This window comes from Rhea pennata, chromosome 1 (assembly GCF_028389875.1).
Source record: "Rhea pennata isolate bPtePen1 chromosome 1, bPtePen1.pri, whole genome shotgun sequence".
NCBI lineage: Eukaryota > Metazoa > Chordata > Aves > Rheiformes > Rheidae > Rhea > Rhea pennata.
In genome coordinates, this window is record NC_084663.1 from 170,092,319 (window position 1) to 170,117,747 (window position 25,429).

The following is a 25,429-nucleotide window of genomic DNA, read 5'->3' on the forward strand; positions in this document are numbered from 1 at the left end:
TCATAAAAATCTTGCAGCAACTTAACAGACCTTAAAACATATTCTCGGAACTTAATGTTTGTCACTTTCTAAACTGAAGCTTGGGTGGACACTACACCGAGTAAAACAGTAGATTACCCAACATCACAAGATTTGTGACAATATATATAGTTGACAACACTGATTTCTGCATTAATATAAACTTAATTGTTGCAAGAGTTAAAGAGGCTGCATATGCCAGATTGTATAACTGAAAACAGGGGTGAAAATTACATTCTGCCTGGCAGGGCAGGGGAAGAGCCAGAGACATTTCTCATAGGCCAGACTAGGCCAAGTGTCTTAGTGGGCAGCCCTTTGGGACATCCTTCTCTCTGTTAAAGTGGGTAAGAATTTGCTGTTTCAGTAGTTGTCTCCAGAACACAAAAGCAATACTAAGGGCTATTTCCACAGATCAAGTATATATGCTAAAGGGCTTGGGCACAGCCTTGGTCAGCTGAGGAGAAACGGAACGATGCACACAAGTACGCTCACACACCACAGTGCCAGAATCAACTGCTATATCAGCTGCTGCAAAAGCAGAGTTAAAGGTCCAAGCACTCTTCCTTCCCTTGCTTCTCTCCCGTCCTTAATCCTGTCAGTAAGTCTAGGCTTAAGATGCAGTAAAAGACATGCAGCAATTCTGGTTTGATCCAATGACATGCCTACAGCACACTGCATAGCAACACTCATGATCCTTATTAACCAAAGGGTTAAGTACAGACCTGAGTTAAACAATACGTGAGATGATAGGGCTGTCTTCAAAAGTTCATTGCTGTTCTGAGAAGTACAGAGACAAGGTTGATCTATCAAAAACAATTCCTCATACTTTAAGACTAAAATCTGCATAAAGAGTTTCTAAGAAAGATGCGAGGAATATTGTCAAGTGTAGAAGTTGGTGATTAGAAAACAGTCAGAGAGACTTCAAAAGAAGAGCTGACTAGCTGCACAGTAATCCCACAGGCACTCATACTAACAGTTATATCACAGCTAGCACTAGCTTTATTTCAATAGCATATACAGGAAGATCTGCAGACTTCACTCAAACACCTAGTCAACACTAATGGAAAAATACACCTAAAACTTCAGAATCTAGTAGTGAGTTCTCATCTGATGAGCTCTCATCTCAGTAGTAGCAGAAGTAAATTTATGATACGTTAATGGAAAAAAGTATTTATTGAAGCCAGCAATGCAGCTGCAATTACATTAAACTATTCATTTGAAGAACATATGCAAGTGCAGTTTGCTTTATTTTAATAATAAACAAATTATGCCAGCAGCAGTCTGTTTCATATGAAACTTGGCATTTGGAACTCAGTCCTACACTAATCTAGCAAATTAAGAAGGATGGGCATCTGTCTCTGCAGGCATGCATAATGAAAAATAAGTGAACAACTTGCTGAGTGGACAACATAAGAAAAAGAAGGGACATGAAAGTGGAAAGAATAAGGTAAGTAGAGAAGATGCATCAGGTTTAAGTATCCTGGGAAGTTCAGAGGAAAAAGGTGATAATCACGAGAACCTGGGGTAGGTGAAAATAACACTACAGAACAAACACAATACATTGAACTGGACTGTTTACAGGTAGCTATGCATATATTCTAATCACCCTTTAAGGTAATTTGGAATTTTTGCCTTGTTGACAGACTGCCATATCCAAGACTAGAGATTAATCACACTCTCTTCAAAAGTACAAGCAGCAATGGGAATGTTCATGTGATGAAACTGCAAGTGAACAATATTAACAATCTCACAAGAGGAACTAATGCAGAATATTATGGGAGAAATCTCTCTTCCACATCTAGAGAGTAAAGAGTCTTCTTACGTTAAGAAAGCACATTAATAAAACCACTTCCTCATCTGTTAGCATCATCCAACAGGAAGTCAGTGGAATCCAGGAAGAGTAGAGTGCTGAAACAAAGTTGAAGTGTTTTACAGGATGAGGATCATATCCATACTACAGGTAAGACAAAGCAAATTATTGGAGACAATCTTCTCTCCTTAGAAGAGTCATCTGCCTGGGAAGAGTTAGTGACAGATCATTTCCAAAATGTGTTAATAGAGCTGCAGACTATTGGAACCATATTCAAGATTTCTCTCTTCCTGTGGTGTCCACATCAATGAAAACAAGCAAGGAAAACCTATAGAATTCATGCAATACATTCAATACACGCAAGTTACATGAATTAAGTGGAATCTCCATCTGCCATTACGCTCCAGACTTCAAAGTTTGATTTGCATTCATACAAAATCCTTTACAGTCAAGTCCTCTGTGATACCAGGGTGGGGAGGTTTTCTTTTGTTTTTTCCTTTTCTCTCTCTTTTTTTCTCCTCTCCAAGTAAGACACAAAGCAAAGCTGGCCAGGTGTCTAAACCACAGAGCCAGCTGCTCTTAACCAAGCTCACAGGAAATAGCAAGGAAAATATGCAGCATTTGACACATCTGGAATAGATTGCACAGTCTTTGAAAACAGTGTCCCAATTCCCTTCCTCCTGCTGATGAGATTTCAGGCTACCAAACTGCTGCATTAACTATACAGGATTAGATAACATGTACATTTTTAACCCTACATATTCTGTCTGAAGGATTCTTCCAAGTTAGCCCAGGGGAAAAAAAATATATATATCTGAATAAAGCATTCTATAAAGTCTTAGTGGAGCAAATGGAAATAAATCAACTGGAAAACTGCCATTTAATTTGGGAACAATTCATACAGTTAGAAAATAGTACCTGCTGATATAAGATATAGAAATATACGAAAAGAATCAATATTGTATGCCTGGCACACTTTCATTAACTCATTAAGAGAAACATCTTTATAGTATGCTCCAGTAAAACACAAGATGAAAAGGAAAAGAAAACAGACTGGTTAGTATCCATTTAGCCAATATTTTTGCAATTCCACATTAACACAAATACTGCAGTGTGTAGTTTTCAATGTGAAGTGTAAAAAACCAAAGAGCAGAAATCTTAATTAGCAAAACAAAGCAATGTTTTATTATTTGCTTCTTTTTTATAACGACAATGAATGCAAAAGAACATAGAAAAAGAACAGGTAAGTATAGAGGGAAATTCCAATCAGATATTGAACATAGTACTAAACATTTTTATTCCCTAAAAAAAGCTGAGAAGTGGAGGTGTCCCTTAAGTTAGTCTACAATCGCTTTTAATATCTCTGAAAAGATTAAGAAAATGAATAATGTGACCAGTTTATATATGCACTTTAAACATTATAGATACAAAATTGAATATAGCACTAGCTTAATGACAACATAAACCTCATTTTTAATGTTAGCAATAAAAAAAGCAGAATTCTAATATGAAAAGAAAAAAAAATGGAGGAAAGTATCTGCATCTTTTTCTTCCACAAAGGTGCAACCAATAACCAACGTATTTTGCAACTGAGATTCCAGTTGTACAAAGGATTGAGAGATGTATTCTCCTACTCAGGGAGAAGCATAAATTTCACAAACATTTAAGGAAATTCAATGTGCATGAACAGAAAAGAGTACCCCTTCAGAGATGATATTTTTAAGAAAGTAATGGTAAACTTGAATGAGTACAGGGAGAAGTGCAACATAATTTTTCCATTTTGCATTTTAAAAATATGATTTTCCCCCCTTCATCACAGAATCACACACAATCACAGAATGGTTGAGGTTGGAAGGGACCTCTGGAGACCATCTAATCCAACCCCCTCTGCTCAAGCAGGGTCACCTATAGCATCTTGGACAGGATCATGGCCAGACGGGCTTTGAATATCTCCAGAGAAAGAGACTCCACAACCTCTCTGGGCAACCTGTTCCAGTGCTCTGTCACTCTCCAGTAAAGAAGTTTTTCCTTATAGGCAGGTGGAATAGATTATTTCCAAAATTACCTTGGATTTAAACTGTTCTATTCTTATGAAATGACAATGTATTTACTCTAAACACACACTGTCAGATACCTGTATGAACTTTTTTTTGAGAAGACCTTCAAAGGGGATGTTGTATTTGTACTGAACTCAAGGCTTTTAAATAAAGCTAGTGTTTATAAACCAGGGAATGCATGTGCAATACCCTGTTTTAGGAACAAAGGTGCACCTACAAGGACCCAACTGCATAATCATGGACTAAGGATATACAGCTGTCCTTCCCTGCTAACATGAATAAATATTATCTTTTAACAGGATTATGCATATGAATAAGGACATTCAGGCTCAGCCAAAACCAGTTAACAGAAATTCATGTGAGCAAACTTAGGATGAGACAATTCAATGCCTTTACAACCAAAATTCTACCTAACAGTAACTGTATCCTTAATAGCCATATCAACAACAACAAAAAATATAGGTAGCTCATATGAAGATTAAGCATAATTTAGAGAATACGCTGTTACAAAATATACTTTGACTCATTTCCTAAGAAGTAATTTAAACAGTAATTTATGCAGAGTTATTTACAGGGAACTCAAAGTGATATATCAGTTTTAAGCAAACCAGTATATTGGTTTGAATTTGATGAAGTATTGATGAATACAAGCTTGTGATAACAAGGGCAGGTTTCAGTAAACTTAAAAGTTCTACACAATCAGGTGAATCTAAATTAGATAAAAATTTGTGTCTGATTTGGTTAATCTGAATCATTTGATGTATTCTATTTTTACTCCAGATCAGTAAGTCAGTGGTACATACATGCGGTAAAAGAAATTATCACTTAAATCTTTCAAATAACAAGCATAGATTAGCCAAGTCTGACTATACTTTAGCTATATTAATAGATAGTTTGTTCTTACTTCAATACTATCCTCAAAGCACATATGCAAATGTGCTGAAAGAAAAGGCAGTAATTATAAATATTTACTCGAATGACCAGAACTGGCACTTGACCATAAACCATCCTGTCATTCATTTCTGAAGCTGTATCTTCACTAATTTGTCTTCTGCTTTTAGTAGTCTTCTATTCTATTAATTTGGAGAGTTAGAGATCATCTGGAAATTTCACACTGGTATAGGAAAGGAATGTCTGTTCGATGCAGTCTGGAGATAAAAAAGAATTGTACTTCAGTTCATCAGTGTGATTAGCTGTAAGCAACACTGCTAATTGAGGTAAGAACTAGAAGCAGTAAAAGAGCAGCTTCCCCTCCCCCTGTATTGGCTATGTCAGGATGGCAGAAGAAAGTGAACGTTTCAGTATTATTTTCTCAAAGTTACATTCTGAAAGAACACTTGAGGATCTTTTACAATTTTAGAGATAACATTTGTTATTTATTTAATAAAATTAGTAGTCATTGGGCAGGACTTATCTGTTTGCATAAAAACAAAGTCACTTAAGCTTGGTGGAAACTAATTTGAACTTCTTGTTTACATTTAATACTTAAGACACTTCAACAAATAATATTTAGGCTTCCAGCTCTCTAAAGGGACTCCACAAATCTTGTCAGCCCATGCAGCACAGTGATGAGAAATGCTTTTAGCTAAAGGACCAATTCAGAAGCCTCTGAAGTCAGACTGGACAGCTCATTAACTTCAGTTGATACTGAATAAGGCATTAGCATCTTGCCCTAAAGCAGATTTAACACCAAGAGAAGAAAGAATCGCAGACTACATCATCATACATTCTCATTAATACCTTCAAGCTTCAAATACCAGTTTTCAAATACCAGCTAGTCCCAACAGTTATGTTTAAAGTCATATTTTTATGTTTTATTATACTAAAAGCTACCATTTAGATAAATATGTTTTCATGCAGTCTCTACTCTACAGATTTTCTTATTCTGAAGAGGTCACTGTATTGCTAAGAAAACAAAAGACACGTTACTGCTGTAAAAAGGAAATGCTGTAATGTAGACAGTTTAGGTTGACTACTAAAAGGCAATAAAATTCTGTTATTTAACACTTGAACTTACTTCATAGTTTGGACAAAATGGCACATAGTAAAAACATTACATTATAGTTATGTTCACTTAACAGTTTTATTCCATGATCAAGAACTTTATAGTATAGCGCAAGTATTGAGCTTCCATATTTATCATTAGCCATTTGTTTAAATGTGTACCACTGTATTAAATAAAAGGAGCCATTCTTTCTAGGTAAATACTGTATCATTTTTTTTTCAGACTTCCAATAAGGTGTTGCTGGTAACTTCGCATTGATCCTGTGGCCAATCTTGAAAAAAAGAAGTTAAGAAAATTTGCTTTATTACAATAAACATAGCTTCTCGGTTAAGCCAAAATATCTCATTTAAGCATTTTATGTAAATTGCAGAGTAATGAAGATGCTATAGTACTTGTTTGTGGATTGAAATTTATCTAGTCATGCAGGTAAGTTAAAAAGTTAAATACTAATCGTGTAACTACTTTAAGTTACATAGTGAAGTCCAGCAGATCCACCTCATGGATAAAAAAGAACTTTAAAAGTGGTATGTGCCAGACTGATTAGTCAGCTACCTGATGGTTATATAAAGCACATTGTTGAATACACAACAATCATCCTTGTACATGACTATTTTAAGACAGTCATGTAAAGAGAGGCAATACGTATCTACATTGTTTGCATGTCGAGACCCACGTTAATCAGATTTAATATGCAGGCAGATCAGTGCTTCCTAGCTTGCTGACAAGTTGACTACTAAAGTCAGTTTCCCCACACAAAGGACAGTATCTTGATGGGCATCAAATACTGTTTCTTGCTCAGGAAGAACAGATTTTATTTTTATTTTCATTTGTGAACTTTAGTTTCAGGGAGGAAACAATGGAGTAACAATGGGGGTAACAATGAGGAAATAGGTTTACTTTCAACTGCATGATTTCAAGATATACTAGTTGTTTCCAAGCATATATAGAACATATGCAACATTCATGGCAGAGATCTTTGGAAACTATGCAATAGTAAGAAATTCTTTGTTCATGACTGAAATCTGAATTTTTTTGATATTTAATTCTGCTTCTCAAGAGTTTTCCTGGGAGAGATAAGATTATCTCACCACTAAAAACTGCTTACCTTTAGTACAAGAAAAAAAATCTTGTCCTGTGAGCAGCTGCCATACTTTCAGACATATTTCTGACTTTAAGATAATTGACAAATCCTCGAAAGAACAGGAGGAGTCCTGAAAATGTCAGAAATGCACAAAATGAAGCGCACCAATACGTCAAAGTACACAATAACCTAATTTATCAAAATAATTTTTAAAAGCTTGATTATATTAAAAAACAGTCAGCAAGGCCTGTTTGCATTATTCACAAACAAATTCAATAGGCAAGTGTTCTGCTTTTAGCTTACAGGTATGATAAATATATTCTTATGAAAGGCTTTTCAGAAATTTTACTCATTCTGGGTTCAATTATCACCCACTAAAAGCATTACATGAAAGATGTTTAAAAAAGAATAAATGCTCTAAAAAAAAGTGTATACTATTTTCAAGTAGAATTTTTAGAAGTTACGACTATGTTAGAGGACTGCCTAAACCCCAGGTAAACTTAAACATTTCTGAAGTACATGAATGTGTCGCCAATCAAAGAAAAAAAAAAAAAAAAAAAAAAGAAAGAAACAAGACAGTACAGAGTGTTCCAGCACCAAACTAGTAACAAGTTATAGTAACTGATGGCTTGAGATTTAGCCATCCAGTAAAACACACTTGTCCTAATGGAGGGAAAATCATTAGTTGATTCAAAGATTACTCAACATCAGTTATGACTACATTTATTATGCTCACCTCCACATTTAAGTATCTAAATTTAGCCATGTCTGAAAAAATATTTCAGCTCTAACAATTTACTGAACTACTATAAGAACAAGAGATACAGAATTGCCACAGGGAAGTTACAGTTGTAACAAAGGAAATCACTCATATATATTGTTAAGGTCATTCTACCCACTGAGAGGTTCACAGGACATTTGAACACACACACCAAGGAGTGGGGGGCACTCCACACACCCTACAATGTTGCATAGTGGAGACAGCTCTTAGATCTATTTTTCTTTTGCTGAGTAAACTTCAGCATGTTAATCTGCCCAATTGGGTGTCTAAATCTGAATTTCACATATGGGGAAACAGAAGTCCAGAGGGATATTCTTTTCACCCTAGAACAGGTAAGGTGCACTGCCCTAAGCAGACCCTCTCCCCCTACAGGTTAGTGAGGGCCTACTGCCAGTGTCTCAGGCACAGAAAACTAACACATCTTCAGGGCAGGGCAGAAGAATACACATTAGTTTCTCCCAAATTAGAAATATTATGCTATGCATCTGATAACTCATTTTTAATTTTGACATGCATCAGGAAAACATAGTAGTTCTAAAGCATTATTAAATGTGTAAAAAAAGAGAAAGAACACAGTGGCTAACATTTAAAAATTTTAATCATTCAAGATTTATTTAGAAAGTACAAGAATTTAATGCCAACATCTAACAGCATATCTGTACAGTGCTTGCTCTTGCAGAAAAGAATACACCAGCTAAGATTAATCCTCAGTTTGATCCATACCAGGAAAGCCCACATTTAAGTTAAATATACATCTTTAGGATCAGCTTTGCTTCTCAGAAAATGGAGTTAACCATACTTGAATCTGAGCTGAGTGACTCAATACTAGGCGCATCACTACACAGAAATTAGATTCATCTGTATTTAAGGACAAGGTAGGTACCTTGAAGACAGATATATGTTTGCATGTAACTGATCCTTGAAAATTTTCCAAATGAAAATCTAAACTAAAGCTTAACAAGTTTAACAAATTTCAGTTTTCTTCATTTTCTCTTACATCCTGATAAGCTCTTTACTCTTACATATATACTTTGCTATTTGATGCACCTTCTGTTGTCCTCACCAAGACCTTGTTCCCTGCTCCTGCCCCATGCTAATTTCTTATCGAAATGTTTTTATCTTTTTTCTTTCTTTCTTTCTTTTTTTAAACCTCTTTAGGACACGAAAAAGCCAGAGAATGAATGAATCACTAATGGCTGCATCTTTGACCTAAGCCAATACATTTTTGCACTTAATGCAAATTCTGCATAGAAGAAAAAGTAGTAAGATCTGAATTAGAAGTCTACAACAAAAGCTGCTAGCCAGATATTACCAGAGATTTTCAGCTGAACCTGGGGCAAAGTAGCTGAAACAGCAAAAGGTGAGTAGGCAGCTTTCAAAATGCCTGAAAGCATATTTGTTGCATTACACACATTGGAAAGCCAATCCAAGTTCAATCCATATTTTATATTTCTCCTTTGGGGGTAAGGAGCTATCCATTGTGTTCCCCAAAAAGAAACACTGCCTAAAATTTAAAGTTAGAATTGTCTTTTTCTTCATTTTTTACTGTACATAATAGCTCTTTATAAGTAGATCATTTTACTTTTCCATAGAGTGTGAGCACATTTTCCAGGCTCCAAAAGAAAAGAAGGGAGCAGAAACAGGTGAACACTACAAGAGAGACAGGATGACAACATATGGGTTAAGTATGTCAACAGACTATTCAAAAGACAAAGAATCAAATTTGGTTTACTCATTTTTAAAGAAACAGAATACACTAAATAGTATATCCTGTAATTTGAAAGTTGTCTGAAACACTGAGATAAAGATCTCAATTTGGCAGGTTTAGCAGAACCCTCATGACTTGATAATGCTCCTTCTTTCATGTCCTACTAAGTAGTTCTATTGGGGTAAATTCTTCTGCATCATTCTAGTAATCTCAGTGTATTCATTTCATTAGTTTAAAATTGTCAATGGCATATTTCAATCACTATTTCATAAGACAAGGGAATGTCACTTGCTGGATATATATTGCATATCTCATGATGCCTTTCATTCCAAGGTATATTATAAACTTAGTGAGTTGACAGAAAAGAAAGAAGATCTTCAACTAGGCAAGGCTGAAAATAAGGCTTTCCTAAATAAGCAGTTTAACTTCTGAATGAGCCAAGTGCCCCAGAAGGCTAGTATAAAGAGGAATTACAAATGCACAGCTCTGACAGATAGGTTGAAGGAAGATGTTAGGGGAAGAATTAAATACTTGTATAAAAGTGAGTGTTAAACCCCACTTTCAGGTACCATAACATCCTTGCTTTAATTAAAAAGTTTATCTGGAGATGGCTGTATGTGCGAAGAGTCATTTCACTTGCTCCTCGAATGCAGTCACCTCAAATAGAGTATGAAAGCATTCAAGGGGAGTGGTTCTGTGAAGTATTAAAAATTTGCAGTTTCTGTATACTTCAAGCAACAAAGTACACAGCAGTCGAATAAGGTGAGTATTAAAGTCTCGGACAAATGCCCTCAAGCATTATTAAAAGGAGGATGAAGAAATATTCAGATAACTTTGCTATTTATCCCACAAGTAATGCCAGAAATCTTACACAATCACAAACAAAATCTCAGCTTTTATAATTTACTCAACATTCATCCTTTGCTCTCAGTCATTAGCTCAATTGACTAAAAGGAAAGACTGCCACCTACTGAATCATCAGCAGGTTACTAAATTTCTAGGGACAGAAAATAAAATGGATAGTAGCATTCATCACCCCAGTAAAAGCAAGCTTTTCAGATTTTATATTCAAATTATAAAATCCACATTAGGAAAAAGGTATTATAATTAAAAAAAATGACAGAAGAACAGAACTAAAAGTGCATAAAACTTTGAGCCTAGGCAGACAGACTTTTAAAAAGAGAATTGACATCATGGAAGCACTGTGATCAGAGCATGAAGCCATTCTCTTGTCTGACTGAGTAACTACTAATGTAGTATGCATTTCATAGGACTAGGAAAGGACATTTCATGACCTGAGTACAGGGCAACAAACTCCACCTTCTTTGGATCAGTCACATTTCTTAAAATGTAAAATTTGACTTATAAGTTTACACATATGAACATTAGTTATCACTCATTTCTACTATTTTTCCACAAAAAAGCCTGGAGGTGTACAGTTTCTTAGAACAGTTGTTATACAGTTTGTGTAAAAAATACAAATTAAAAGTCTCAAATACATACGTAATCATATGTGCAGAAAAAAATTCTTGAGTGGAAGTTAATTAAACAGCCTGCAGTTCACACAACATGATAGTAACCAAAAAGCTGGTGAACACCAAGGAAATAAAAAGAAACATACAAAACTACCAATAGTTAAAGAAAAACATACAGCTAAATTGTTGCAGAACTATTTACAAATGACGGGCACAATTCGTCTTTAAGTACTTCCACATAAAAACATAAATATTTTCAATTGCCACTTACCAAGTACAAGAAATATCCACCAAAGCCAGTACTGTCCATTGAAATATCCAGTAAAGTAATCTGAGAACTGAAATACATTCATAAGGTTTAACTTCAGTAAGATAGGTGACTAAGACATTTAATGCCTATTTAAACATAGAAAGGATAGAGGAAAAAGCACATTTGAATAAAAATAACAGATTATGGTAAAATATAAAACTGGTATTTGTACAGCAATAGACTACACCTGATACTGGAACTGTTATTTGTATTCTTCAGCAAAGTTATTTCAAATCCTCTAAAAACCACTTAGTATTACTTGCTGGAATCATCTGACACTTTATTACAATGAATCACTGTTGTCGATTTTTTCCCAATGCCTACCATCCCAACACATTAGAGCAGCCTGCTGCTTCAGATATTAACACCAGAAGCCACATTAGTTTAATCTTATCAGATGGGGATGTTCTGCTGACCCCTCAAAAGAAGAGCTTCTGACCTTCTGTATACCCCCTACTGTTAATCGCTGCCAAGAATACCAGCCCCATAAAGACCCCCAACTCATTAAAGTCTTTTCATTTCCAAACCAGTATTCAGTTCCCAGCAGTGAGCTGAACACAGCTAAATGAACCTTGAAGTGGCATTTCAACTGTTCCTGTTAGTGACCAGGGTAGACAGTTTTGTCCTCTCTGTGATGTGGGAGGCAGCTGGAGGGCAGGGCGTGATGGTATTGGAGACAGGTATCTTTGCCTTTACCAGACTCCAGACTGCATGCTCCACTGATAAAAAGGCTAATCAAATGTCTCCAAAGTTCACATTGGAAATAGGAATAGAAAGATGTGTGAAAAGTTAACAGAAGGAATAAAACACCCTGTTTAGTAGCAGCTACGCTTCCCATTCTGCTTTCATGTATAATGCATCCTGCCACAGTACTTGCCCATTTGTCATTTCTAGCACATTTCAGTAGTGTCAATCCAGAGACTGTGTAATTCAGACACTGCTTACTCTAAAAAGAGGATATTGGGCCACACCTTCAACCAGATAAGCGTCAGTGTCATTTAATAAATTTTACATGAAAATAGAGCATAATTCATCCTTTTTTTTTCCCCCTCAAGTAACTGTGTATGGAGACCCACAGATATTTTCTCTATAATAGAGTCAGACCACATGCTTTCTTTAAAGTCCTAATCCTGTACTCATATTCATTTCTATAAACAATTCAAGGAAATAAAATAAATAATAAAAAAAGAATTGCTAAATCAATTTAAAATAATTAGTACTTATATTGCCCCCACATAAATACTAATATTTCCACTATCCAGCAGAGAAAGCATTTTGTATTTTCATAGTTCATTAAAATAACAGATATTTGATTCACACCACTACTAAAATCCTATCTCACATTATAGTCAGTATTTTAAGTTCTTTAAACATACCTACCAATCCATTTTCTTTCAAATTTATAATTCCATTTAATTGGGAAGAAGGTTTATTAAATCAGCAATCAATCACTGGCTTGTATGTATTACTCTCACACTTTCTGTATGCAAAAGAAATCATTGTTGCAGAATTTCCCCAAATTTTACTTTTATCAACTTTTACTAGAAGGGGAAAAAAGCACCAATAGAGAGAGAGAATACACATGAACCAGGATTGTTTAGACACTATTGTATTTCATACCACTGACCCTAAGTGAAAAAGGGCAATACAAGCCTTCTGAAGCTCGAAGCAAAGGAACAGAACTTCATCCGCATACACACTGCATCACCAACAAGACAACGTTGTCAATATGCACCCAATGAACTTTGGGGGTTAATTTCTCTTTGCAAAGGGGGACAACACAGGGAGATGGTAATCACTACAGAAAAAGCAGTCCTGAGGTCTTGAATTGGTCAGCTCAAGTATTTTAAATCAGCAATATATTAATATATTAGAATTTAAATATCAACTACAACACAGTAATTCTTCAAGGAAGTTTAAGATATACTAATTTGGGGGTTTATTATAAGAAAAGAACATATTCCCATCTGCTTGACAATAATAAAACTGTCACAATGATTAAGTTCTGCCTTCTCCTTAGTATGCCTTAAGAAAAGTTGAAAATAACCCCAATGGATATACAATTGAAAAATTCAGGTCTTCTCCCCCATTAAAACAAATTCTACCCCAACCCCTAAACTCCAGATAAATGCATCAGAATCACCTCTGGTCCAGAAGAATTCCATGCATCCTAAGGAACCAAAAAACCCACTCTCAGCCATAACAAGGATGCAGGGCATGTCCAAGAAGGACAATCTCTTCTCTAAAAATCACTGTTTGATTTTGACATGATTTAGTATATATGTGTCTTATAAGGAGAAAATACCAAATTCTTCAAGGGAGAATAGTTTAGCAATACACTTCTGAAATGTTCTTCTGATAGGTAGAGCCTAGATGTTCATACAGGACAGTATTTCTGAACAGTACCAAAACTGTCTTGATACTTTCTCCATTTTTTCCTGTATGCTTGTTCAAAGAATGGGTCACTCTACATTCCTAATTTCATTAGAATGTGAAATGATAAATCAGATAAAAATACTCTTAAGTTTCATTAGTAAGTAATATAGAAAATTCTCTGATGAAATGGAAAGTCAGAGCCAATTCTGGGCATATTTAAGCTTTTTAATATACAGAATTTTAAAATATTTTGTGTTTTTATAATTCCATTATTATCTACTTTTAAATAAATCTTTATGCTCTCAGTCTATAGACAAAGAAGCACATACAGCATAAATCAAGAAACATACCCGTACAATGAGAATCCATTTGATCAGTGAGAGACCAAATCCACAGATTGCCCCATACCTTCCAGCTATGGTATTTGTTATACAGAAGGATAAACAAAATCCAATCCAGTTGAAAATAAATGCCACTATAAAATAAAAGAAACAGTAGTTTCTGTTAATTCGCACAGATAAGCAAACACTTGACATTAGTTTCACTTATAAACTAATAAGGATATCCTTACACAGTCAGAAGTTCCCTTCTAATAATTCAAGCTTTCAGAAATTTAGCTTGAATCCAGACATTTCCAATGGTATATTCACTTAAAAATAAAGCAAACAGTAAATAGGTTGGAGTCTACTGCTTTACATGAGAACATTCCACAAATAAAGCATTACATTGCTACTGAAACCAACTAGGTAAAATTAGATGAGAATGGTCATACAAGCAAAGGACTACAACACATAGGATCTGGCTTAAAAACAACGAGCAAAAAAAAAAACAACCTTGCTACTTTTTTATAGCCAAGAATATAATTATTATGCATACATATGCTCATATATCAAGGTTGCATATTCGGCTTTACCCAACTTGGATAGAACAGAATGAAAGTATCTGATCTTGTTCTGTAAGTATATTATAGAAATGACAATAAGTTGAGAAGCTAACGTTTCATTGGTTACTGTCTTCTCTTTTAACAAGATCTATATCCAAACACCCGATATCAGAAATCTTAGACACTTTACACAAAAGCATAAGAAATCAAACAAAGGACACCGTGTCTAACTACTTCTGCTACTTCATTAATGATCTTACACAACTCAGTTTTACAACTTAAATTTTCACATCTGCACACGAAGTTGGCAAACATCATCATCATCTGCATGACTGCAGTTTGAGTAGATTAGGTCGAAGCATGGGAATACTGATTAGGTGATGTTCCAGTCAGAGTAAGTGAGGGCAACTTAAAAAATTGGTATAAGTTAAGTGAGTAGAGGGAGGAGAGACAGCTATTCTATTAACAAGAATATTTAATCTGGACATTCAGATATCTTTCCAAAATAGGAAAAAAAATGATTTATATTCAAGAAAAATTAGGTAAGTAGTTAAAAAAAATAAATATATAAAATAAGCTCTTTAAACTCACCCTACTGCTGGTTTTTATAAATTTCAGTAACTAGTTCTTTAATGCCTCTCTGCTCCTGTCTCAGCACAGCAATCTACCCCTCTTCATTTATCCCTGCTACTCAAACAACTGTGACTTTGATAATGGCTCCAATGTTTGGTAGACTTAAAATGGTGAGAAGACAGACATGTTTCTAATGGACTATGCATACTAGAGGAATTTCTAGGATATTTAAAATTTTAAAGATTATATTAAAAAAGGGATTTGTATAGCACCTGAACTCAGTTGTGTATTATACAATTATAAATTCCTCTTTCCCCTCCTATACCATAAGGTACAGGGAGGGAGGAAAATGAGTTCTTATACTCAAATTTGAACACAATGGCAGTTTTACCCTCCTTTCCATTTTCTTTAAAGGAATACTCAAAATAAATCCAAAGTGACTGGAAGAATATTAGGTGGATATTTAATACTTATTTATTTGCCCAACTCCTGAAAGGCAACAGTATGTTCTAATATTGTTCACAACAGCTTTCTTCTCTTAAATCAGTGGGCTTGTCCATCAAGTTGTAAGCAGACAATGAAAGCAAGAAAGAAAAAGCATAAACTGCAAAGTTGTAAACTGCAAGTTCACAAATCTCAAATAAAATGAGCTATAAACAGAAGAAAAATCTCACTACTTAAGTTTTAACTTGTATCTATCCACTATAAAAATTCTGCTATGGGTACCTGATCTAAGTTCAGCAATGCGGAACTTTTTACTTCCATCCAAATCTAATCATCATCCTAGGAAGCCTCTCCAACATTTGCCTTATGTCACGTGAACTTAATATGGTCAACATCAAACTCTTCATCTTTTCATTCTTTCACACTGCTTGGTCACAAAATTCTTTCCTTTCCATCATAAATATATCTCCAGCTTCTAGACGGACTGCATCAAATGAGACTTTTATCTATATCCTAATTGGTTTTTTTCCTCTAAAGACTAACCTTATCTAACTCTCTTTTTTCTATCACGATTTCCTGTCCAGGAATATGTGGTCAGTCAGGCAAGTTCCCTGAGCTTTGCGGCCCACACTGCATCTGGTAAGAATAACCAAAAATAATTTGTGCAATTCCTGTCTATCCCAAGCCATGAGACATCACAGCAGTAAAAGGTGTCCATAATTTTCATCCTTTTATTGCTTTATGGAATCCATAGCATAAGTTTCTTCCCAAAGCTGAAGGAAAAAAAGGGGAATGAGAGGGCCAGGGGAGAAACTAGTAAAATGAAATATATATATACGAAATACATATCTACTACACAGAGATGACTTAGTCTTTGTGCGAGTTTCCTGCAGCTACCAACGCAGCCCTTTACTTTTTGTCTGCATCCACTCAAAATTTAAACGATGCTCTTCAGCTATTAAGGAGACTACCTTTTCCTTCAAACCACTTAGACTTCCCAAGACACTCTTGTACAGACAATGTTCCTGATCTGACACTAATACAGATTATCATAAAGATGACAGTCATTCCCAAACATGAGATAAAGTCTGACAAGCTGGTGTAACCACATCTTTGTTTTAAATTAAAAAATATTCTTTACTTCTATTTACTCATCCTCTTTACACACACACAAGAAAGAGAGAGAAAATACACATGCATAAGTGTATATTAATGTAATTTACATAAAAAGAATGCAGCCATTAGGGTTGCTTCCTAACCACAACAGAACTCATAACAAACCTGGAGGAAGAAGTTGCTTGGTGATGGGGGTAGAAGGGAATAGACTTTTTATTTAAAAACCCTCTTGATATCTAATGTAGTGGGCACAATAATTCTGTTGGACTTGTATTTCTCTTTATAGTTGCAATAAAATAATCCCAGCTGAAACACAAAAACATAGAATATTTCAAACGTTCCAAGTCTAATATGCTTATAATCTGTCCATGGAAATAAGGCTACTCATGAGCTATTTCCACATCCCAAACTCTTCTGATGGACAGCAGTGAGCATAGGCCTTTTTTTTTTTTTTTTTTTTGATATCAGAAATCAAAGTTTGAAATAAAAATCTTTTAGCTATCTGTAATTCTAAAACAGTTGGAGTAAAATTATTTAACTAGAAAACAAGCTTGCATTTGTTGCCGTCCTTCATCCTCTAACTACAGGGAAAGGCAAAGATTACATACGAAGCTGTATTTTGTCATTACTAGTTTACTAACACTTGTTAATGTTGCTTCTTTTAAAAAAAGCAAAATTCCTAACACTTAGAGAACAAACCTGTGCTTGCTTTTTGCCAATGCTCATTAAGTTGCAAAGGATCTTTTTACTATGTTCCTACAATTTGCAGTAAACAAAGAAAATCTAGTTTATTACTATGTTAAACTGCTTTATACAAGTAGGTTTTTTAATGGATTGAAATACATGACAAGATGTAACAATAATTACAAGCACACTAGAATTAATCTATTTTTTTCCCCACAATGGTTATTCTGTTTCACTTGCTGATTTTTTGACTTAAGTTTTCTACAGCTACACCTTAATCACTTGTCTTAAGTTTGTAAGCAGTACCATGAAAACCTGCCAATAAAACTGGTTTGAAGATCTGTGCTGGTTACAAGTTTTAGCCACAGCTCAAGCCTGTATAAAGGTTCTAATAGTAACTATATAAACAAAATCCAACTATGACCACTTCTTTGTCCCATGATATTTTTTTCTTATTTTTAATACCAAGAAAACAGAGTTTCACACCTGGCATAAGCATACTGTAATAAAAACTCTTCAATTCTTAAAGCATTACTAGAAATCATTTTCCCTACTGCTGTGCAGAACTTATTTCATTCTTGAACTGGGAAACAATTTTCCTCCTATCTGAAGGCTTCACTTTAAGTCTGCTGATGATCAATAGGGTGCTACGAACTTCAATAGACAAAAAATGTATTTAGAATCTGATCAAAAGTTATCCCAGCAGTAAAATTAGTATAAAAATACCTAAGATTTAAGCGCCTGATATTTAGTTTCAAACCTCTGTGGTATATTGCATTATCTTCTAAACGGAGTCTAAAATGTGAACTAGCAGAAAGATTTAAAAAGAATCCCCTTCATATGCATGTTTGGAGTAGAAATTGCATGCATGAACATGCATCCATATATGCATAGGAGAAAAAAAGAGAGAACTAGAAAAATACAAAACAGTGATCTCTAAAGGAGATAACTGTTTAAGTAAACTTTTTCATCAAAAATATCCATCTTATAGATCTGGTATTTTCACCAGAAAAAGTGTGTTTCGAGTCTCAAAAGAAACTCAATCTATTTGCTTTCAATCACAGCAAGCACAATTTATCTTTTCTGAAAGGAAGAAAATATCGCAGGAAACAGCATGCTTCTTTCCAAAATCATATGGCATTAACAGCATATTAAAAACCTGGATACAAAATGCTGCAATTTTCTTCATCTACCCTGTTTTCACCAGCCTTTGAATACTAACTTTCTGCATGTCTCTGACTATTCTCAAATTGAATGAAAAATTTCAGTAGCTAGGATTTTTTTTTCCCTTAAAATACCTTCAAATAGTTTAACAAAAAGCTTCAAGTAGTTTAATAAGGCTATGGAGATATGACAAGACCTAATTAAGGGGGGGAACACCTGAGTCAGAGAAAACAGGGCTGAAAGGGGTCCAGAGTTATATTTATTTCATTTCACTGTTTGAGAACAGGATTAGCTATACCTATGCTATTCCTAAGAATGTCTAATTTGTTTTTCTACTCAGTGATGAATGTTCCAAAACTTCCCTATGCATTTTATTTCTAGTGCTTCATTATCCTTGCTGAGAATTTCTTTTTCCTTAAAGCCCAACTGGAAGTTTTCTTGTTCCAATTATTTTTCATTACATCCAAAATGCATGGAGAAATTAAATTTCTCTGCAAAAAGAAGCTAGGTGACTGTGTACGAAGGTCAGCCAGGCACCCCCGATAATCAGGGGGAAACAGGCATTCCCAAAATGGTTGCTTTATCTCCTCCCAACAGCAGCAGTTTTAGTCAAATGATTTCCTCTCAGCTCCTCTTGCATGACTAAGGGAAACCTGTTTAACAATCATACTGCAGACATCTAGAAGTCAGGTTTTTAAATTCACAGGAAATTTAGAGCATGCTTAAGTAGTATTCTTCAGGAAGCACACAATAGGAGGCTGTGCTCACCCCGAGCTTGCACTAAAACTCAGCCTCTCAACTTCAGGTAGATACCTTGATATTTATTAAAACTTCAGGTAGATTCCCTAGTTTGTACATATTTTATAGACTGAAGTGTCCACTAGTTTTGAAAATGGTGCGAACATTAGCTTGCAAGTTTTGCTGTGGATATTATCTGTTCCAATATAGCATCTGGAACAGAATGTGCATTAATGTTTCTCCACACTATGAATTTTATTGGTGGGAACTGCAGTTATAGCGTTTAAATCGCCAAGATATCAATTCAAAAAGAATAAATGAGATCTCCAGATGAGAACTTAAACTACACCTGTCTGATCAAAAAGTATTCTCCCTTCTTTTCTCCTTACTCTGAAGTGATGATTAACTCTTTGAGAGATTCCAGTTAATATTCAAATTTTCTAGAGTATAGGGAGAATCTCTGCACTCCTTGTGGGGTCCAGAGGTGAAAAGGCTGATTTATATTCTAATGCATTCACTATATAGGAGAGAAAAATCATATAAGCCTTTTACCACTGTCCCAAAATACCTCCTTTCCAATTCTGTTATGAGCAGACTAAGCACAAAAAACCCAAACAAACCACATCCATTTGGGCATAAATTACTATATCATTAAAATTGTATGCAAAATGGAAAAAAACAGCTAAAGATTTCCTCCTGTTCTGTTTTGTATACAAAAAGTGACTCCTTCTGAGAAAGTTATCTACTAAGTGCTTCCTACTACATTCTGAAAAGTTTTTACTACGCTATATATGGCATATCCAACTAAAATACATAATACACAAATTATATTAAGTGGTCTGATAAGAGTAATTCGCTGCCTTTGATCAAATATATTCATTTAAATTAGAAATGGACAAACACCAAATTATTCACACGCCAACACAGCCAAAGATTTCAAAAGTGAAACTACTTTCTGAAAGTATGGTTTTAGTACACGCTGGAGATAAATTAGATGTTACGTATATTTAACTTGTTTCCAGATTTTTCCACCATTTCCAAATCAAACACCAAAAAAAAAAAAAAAAAAAAAAAAAAAAAAAAAAAAAAAACAGCAACAACAACAAAACAGAGTCATTTTGCAAACACAAAGACATTAAAAACATTTGTTCATGTGAAGGGCTTTTCTTCTTTTGACTGTAGTGACTCAGTCAGTCCAGTTAGGCTAACTGCAATAGTACTTTATGATCCAGTTCATACCTGGATAGGAAAGAAGTTCATAGCGTGCATACACAACTCTTATTTGTAACTGTGTCACCAGGGAATATGTTTTTTCTTAAAAGGAAACACAACAAAACAACAAAAAAACCTGAATATACAAACACCCCCTCTCAAAGACCAAAAACATACCGCAGACCTGGCCACTAGATGGCCTGCAAGACAGCAATTTTATGCAATATAGACAGCTACCACTAGATGGCATGTAATGATAATTAGTCGATTGCAACAAGCAGAATAGTAAAAAGTTTTTTTAAAAAACTAAATTTCAGTTAAATTAAAAGAGTTCACTGCATTGTTTTATATTTAAAACTATGGCAAAAAAAGCCCCTCAAGGTCCCTCTCTCCCTCATTAGATTTATAGTCTTTCTAGAAATGCTATACATAACAGTCAAAGGAGGAGGTGGGAGAGTGAATTTAGAACAGCTCATTCTTCTCATGACCATCTCACTACAACACAACGCCTAATAGTGTTTTCTTGCATTCTAACTACATGTGAGAACTTACTGTAGGTTCTCGGCAGTCAGTCACCTCTGCTTACAGCATTTTAAAATGCCCCCATATACAAGTGAAAGACATTTAACTTCATTTTAATTTCTTACTCCCTTAAATAGAAATGGGACTACCCACACACTCCCACTTAAGATTGATTCTTGCTAAGTTAAATTAATTTTTCATTTAGCTTTTTAATTTTCTAATAAAAAAATCTCAAGAGTATCATAGGTCTACTTCCTACAGGGTTTTGTACACTAGTCATAATATGAACACAAATGAACGGTATGCTATTGAAATTTCCATACGTAACTGGTTTCTATAATAGTCAACATAGACACTAATTAAGCATATGCTTGCATTAATATCTTGTAATATATTTAAATTGGAAAGGTTACTCATTTTATGCATTTCACTCAAAGGAAAGCAAAGTTGGATGGACATATAGTCTCAAAATAGGTAAGAAAAATTTTGATTTACAGAATTTTTTGAAAAATATGTAAAAAGTGCTCTGTGCAGTCTCAGCTAACTGGCTAAACTAAAAGAAAAACTACTAGTTTATCCAAGTCAACTTCTCCATTCTTGAAGGTGTGTACAAAGGCTCTGGGCATGCACTTTTGGTCAAACATTTGTATATAATTAGAGCCTTCACTTTCCTTAATTGAGTATCTGCATAGAGTGATTTTTATTACTTGTCTGTTCCTAGATGCAAGCTAACAAGATCATTTTCAGCTGAGATTAGGAACTTAACTATAGTAGAACCAAAATTTTTGTTTGAAGTTTCACTGCTGACAACCTATTTGCTTGTCCTCCAAATGCAGCACAAATGAAGGCCTGAAGCAGGCTCTAGAAGCACGAAGCAAGTTCACACAATGCAGAACCCATACTGGTTGAACACAAACAGTTATAGCAAATGGGCTGAGGAAGAAAAGGAAAGAGACTAATTAAGCCAAGCTCTCCCCTTCCTCCCCGCAAGAACATATCCTTTTTATGGTCCAACTACAGAAAGGTCAGGCTACAAACTCGCTTTGTCTCTTTATTTATACATTTGCTATAAAAGGTAGCTGCATACCCCCATACTTCTGTGCATTGAAATGAAAATCCTGAATTATCCAAGTATGTTGTACCAACAAGAAAAAGAATTTGTGAAACTTCCATATTCTACATCCTCAATAATTAAACAAACTGTAAAAGACAAGAAAAACTTGAACTAATATGAAGTATAAGCTGAAAAGACATAAAGGGGACTTTACTGAATATCAATTGTCTTTCATCCTGACGCATGCTAAAATGAACAGATGTATCTCAAATTTTCATAAAAGCTGCAAAATAAGAGATTTTGGAAAGGAGAAACATCCTCAGAAATTAAAAATAAACACACAATTGGGAAAACAAAGGCAGATTCTTTCTAGAAGTAACTTACAGTGATACTTTCAACTTTGCTCAGTGCGATACTTAAATTAGAAGATAAGATGTGCACAGCACATAGAGCCTTGAATAAGTGCTACAGTAGTGCTGTTGACTATCAGGGATCACCTGAAGACTGGATATTTTGTATTTTTATATGCCAGTGGTTAGTTACACCTGAAAATAAGTATGGCTGGATTTGTTCCCACAAATCCACCCACAGCTATTTAATTCAGTACACTAACCAAAGCAACTTTCATATGGTACATTGTATCTCTCTCAAATTCCTTCTACCTAAAAATTGACTGACAATTTCTAATCCAGCCTTTAATTAGAGTTGGTAATCCTACACATAACCAAAATTCCTAACTCACAGTTTACAATCTAGCTATGTTTCCGAACACTTACTGTGACCTTGTTTTGTCCTCTTATCTGTGATAGGTGTCTGACAACTGGAAAAAAGTGCAACGTACTTGCTACTTCTGGAACAAAAAGTGTTTATATCTGTGTACAGGTAGTAATAATCCATTTGTTACAGTAAATTATTATAGTTTATCACAGCTGTCTTTTTTTAGTCCATAGAAATAAGGTACAGTTAAGATATACCTCAATAGGTCTGGGATATAAAATAACTTACTGAAAAATGCCAACATGAAGATGCCATCATTGCCCACTCTAAGCTGATCTGCATCACTGAAATCATCCCGTGGTGGATACTCTTCTTCCTGGATTTACAGGTTAGTGATAATTTAGTGAAAAGTTTATTTTAGAGTAACTATCTGTAGGTTTAAAGTATTAATTATGTTTCTAAAAGTAGGAGAGAATTGACATTTCTGTAACAAGTCCACACAAGGGCATTTTAAAAGAAAAAGAATTAATATCTATAAAACAAGTCTTGCTTATACTGATAGAGCTCAGATTTTAATTGAAAACTTTCTGTAAAAGATATGTACATATTGTATACTCATCTTAAACGAGACTAGAAATTATCTTAAATGAAAGTTTCAGACACGAGTATTTTTTACAGTCAAAATCAGCAGAAATCTCTATCGTTACTATCTCTCTCATATCTTAATATGCAGCTAAGGAAATAAATATCTTTTTAGAAAGAATGATTTCACAATTATTTTTCTTAAAGGCAAGCCTTTTTATTGCTTCTCAAACTACATGACAAAACTTTATTCTAAAGTTAGTATTTTAAGACAAGTTGCTGATGCAACAACACAGCACTAACCAATTCTACTGTCCTCTAATCCACTGCAGAATACATACAAAGCAAGGAGTCTCTAATGACACTAGAGGGCACAAGCACATCAAGAGCATTTACAAGTTTTCTAAACTCAAATCACAATACTTTAAGTCAAACATAACTGAACAGACAAATGTCAGTCAAAACAATCTAAAGGTTTCTCTAGCCATGTCAAAATACTAGATCTTAAAACACTGAAAGTATGGATTTATTTTGTTTCTCAATACTCTATTTTCAGCAGGACTTGGTAGATCTTGCAAATACATTTCTGTGCAGAATTAAGACGTGACCACAATCGTAGCCTGGGAAAAACAAATTTTCATGATGAGAGCACTTAAAGACAGCCTGATGGAAACTGTAAAACCAATTAAAAACATCAGTTCCTGCAGTTAAGTGAACAATAGTAAAACAAGACAGAATGATTCAAGTTAAGTAGCACAGCCGATTAACAGTAGTAAAACAGTATAGATAAAAACATGAGCATTTATTTACTTTTCCTACAATTTTTTTCTCCATTTAATCATAATAGGTTAGAATTGAGATAAGATGTGCTCTATAAAAAACATATAATTCAATAGAGATTCATCAAAATAAGATTTATTTAGCTGTTTTTCCCACAGCAAACAATTGCTACTGAAATAGTGTACTTCTGATTTTATCACATTATTCAGTTGCTGTATCAAATGTTATTTTGCATGTTAAGTTCATAACTAAAATGATCTTAAAATAAATCAAAATGATCTGCTATGTCACTGACATGTTTGCTCACCTTTGTAAATATAAAAGAATAATTTACCAGGGGAGCAATGACTGCTAAATATATGCTAGAACAAACTATGCCAAACTCAAGGCGGCTAGCACTACCCTCCATAACATACGCATGAAATTCCAGATACTTTCTTTCATTCCAGATTAATAATCCAGGACTCTGCATCAGATAAATTACTTCAAAAACACTGCCATTCACACAGATAATTCAAATGAAAACACAGGAAAATGGCAGCAGCAATCTTAAGAGGCTGTAATTAAATTCTACATAATTTCAGATTTCCCTGAATGGTGATCTTATGCTAAACTAATGCTTTCATAGTCACCTAACTTTGCTGCAGCTGTAATACTGAAGGGAGAGGGGAAGTAAAGGTTGAAAATGCATTAAACAATGCGCATGTGCTTGTCTCTGAAATGTTTACCTCAAGTTCCTTTTTTCAAGTTAGGATAACAAAAAAAAAAAAAAAAAAAAAGAAAAAAAAAAATCCAATTCAAATTTCAGAAGGCCCATAAAAATCTCCTATATAAAACAACTTTTTCCATGCTTTTGAACTGCCTTGTAACCTCTGCACTTCACATTGCCATTTCTGTATCAATTAGGGAGCTACTCTCTATACAAAATGTTTCTTTAGGAAAATAAGATTTTGCTCAACTACAGTAACAAGTTTAACAGGTTTCTCTATGTGCACATTGCTAAGGCTTACACATGTAAGAAGCAAGTCAATATATAACCCTGGATACACATGAGCAAACATTTGCACGTAGGCACTTTCATAGTAAGCATAAACAACCTGTAATTAATCATGTTGCATGTGAAAGGAGAACTACATTAAACTAAGTTCCACTTACTGTCTCCAAACACCGGCATATTAATTTACCAGAATCTTTAAGAATGATGAAATAGGCTTTTCCACCTTTAAATCATATTCAAATTAAGTTTCCAGGTACATCCACCACTTGGTACTAAATGGTTTAATGATCATAGTCCTGTAGATGGAAGATACCAATGGGCAATGGTCATGCCCCCAAGCAT

General features: G+C 34.6%; 1 protein-coding gene across 2 annotated transcripts in view; it reads right to left on the bottom strand.

Annotated features, from left to right (window-relative positions):
* Positions 1-2,990: 2,990 nt before the first annotated feature.
* Positions 2,991-25,429, bottom strand: part of NDFIP2 (Nedd4 family interacting protein 2) — a 47,050-nt gene continuing 24,611 nt past the window's right edge. The window contains exons 4-8 of one of the 2 annotated variants that reach the window (XM_062566850.1): positions 23,017-23,104; positions 13,972-14,096; positions 11,207-11,273; positions 6,996-7,101; positions 2,991-5,033 (exon numbers count right to left, since the gene is read on the bottom strand). In XM_062566850.1, coding sequence (XP_062422834.1) covers positions 6,998-7,101; positions 11,207-11,273; positions 13,972-14,096; positions 23,017-23,104 — 384 coding nt within the window. In that variant the 3' untranslated portion in view covers positions 2,991-5,033; positions 6,996-6,997. Of the gene's footprint in view, positions 6,162-6,995; positions 7,102-11,206; positions 11,274-13,971; positions 14,097-23,016; positions 23,105-25,429 lie in introns of both variants that reach the window. The other variant, XM_062566849.1, reaches the window with a different exon arrangement.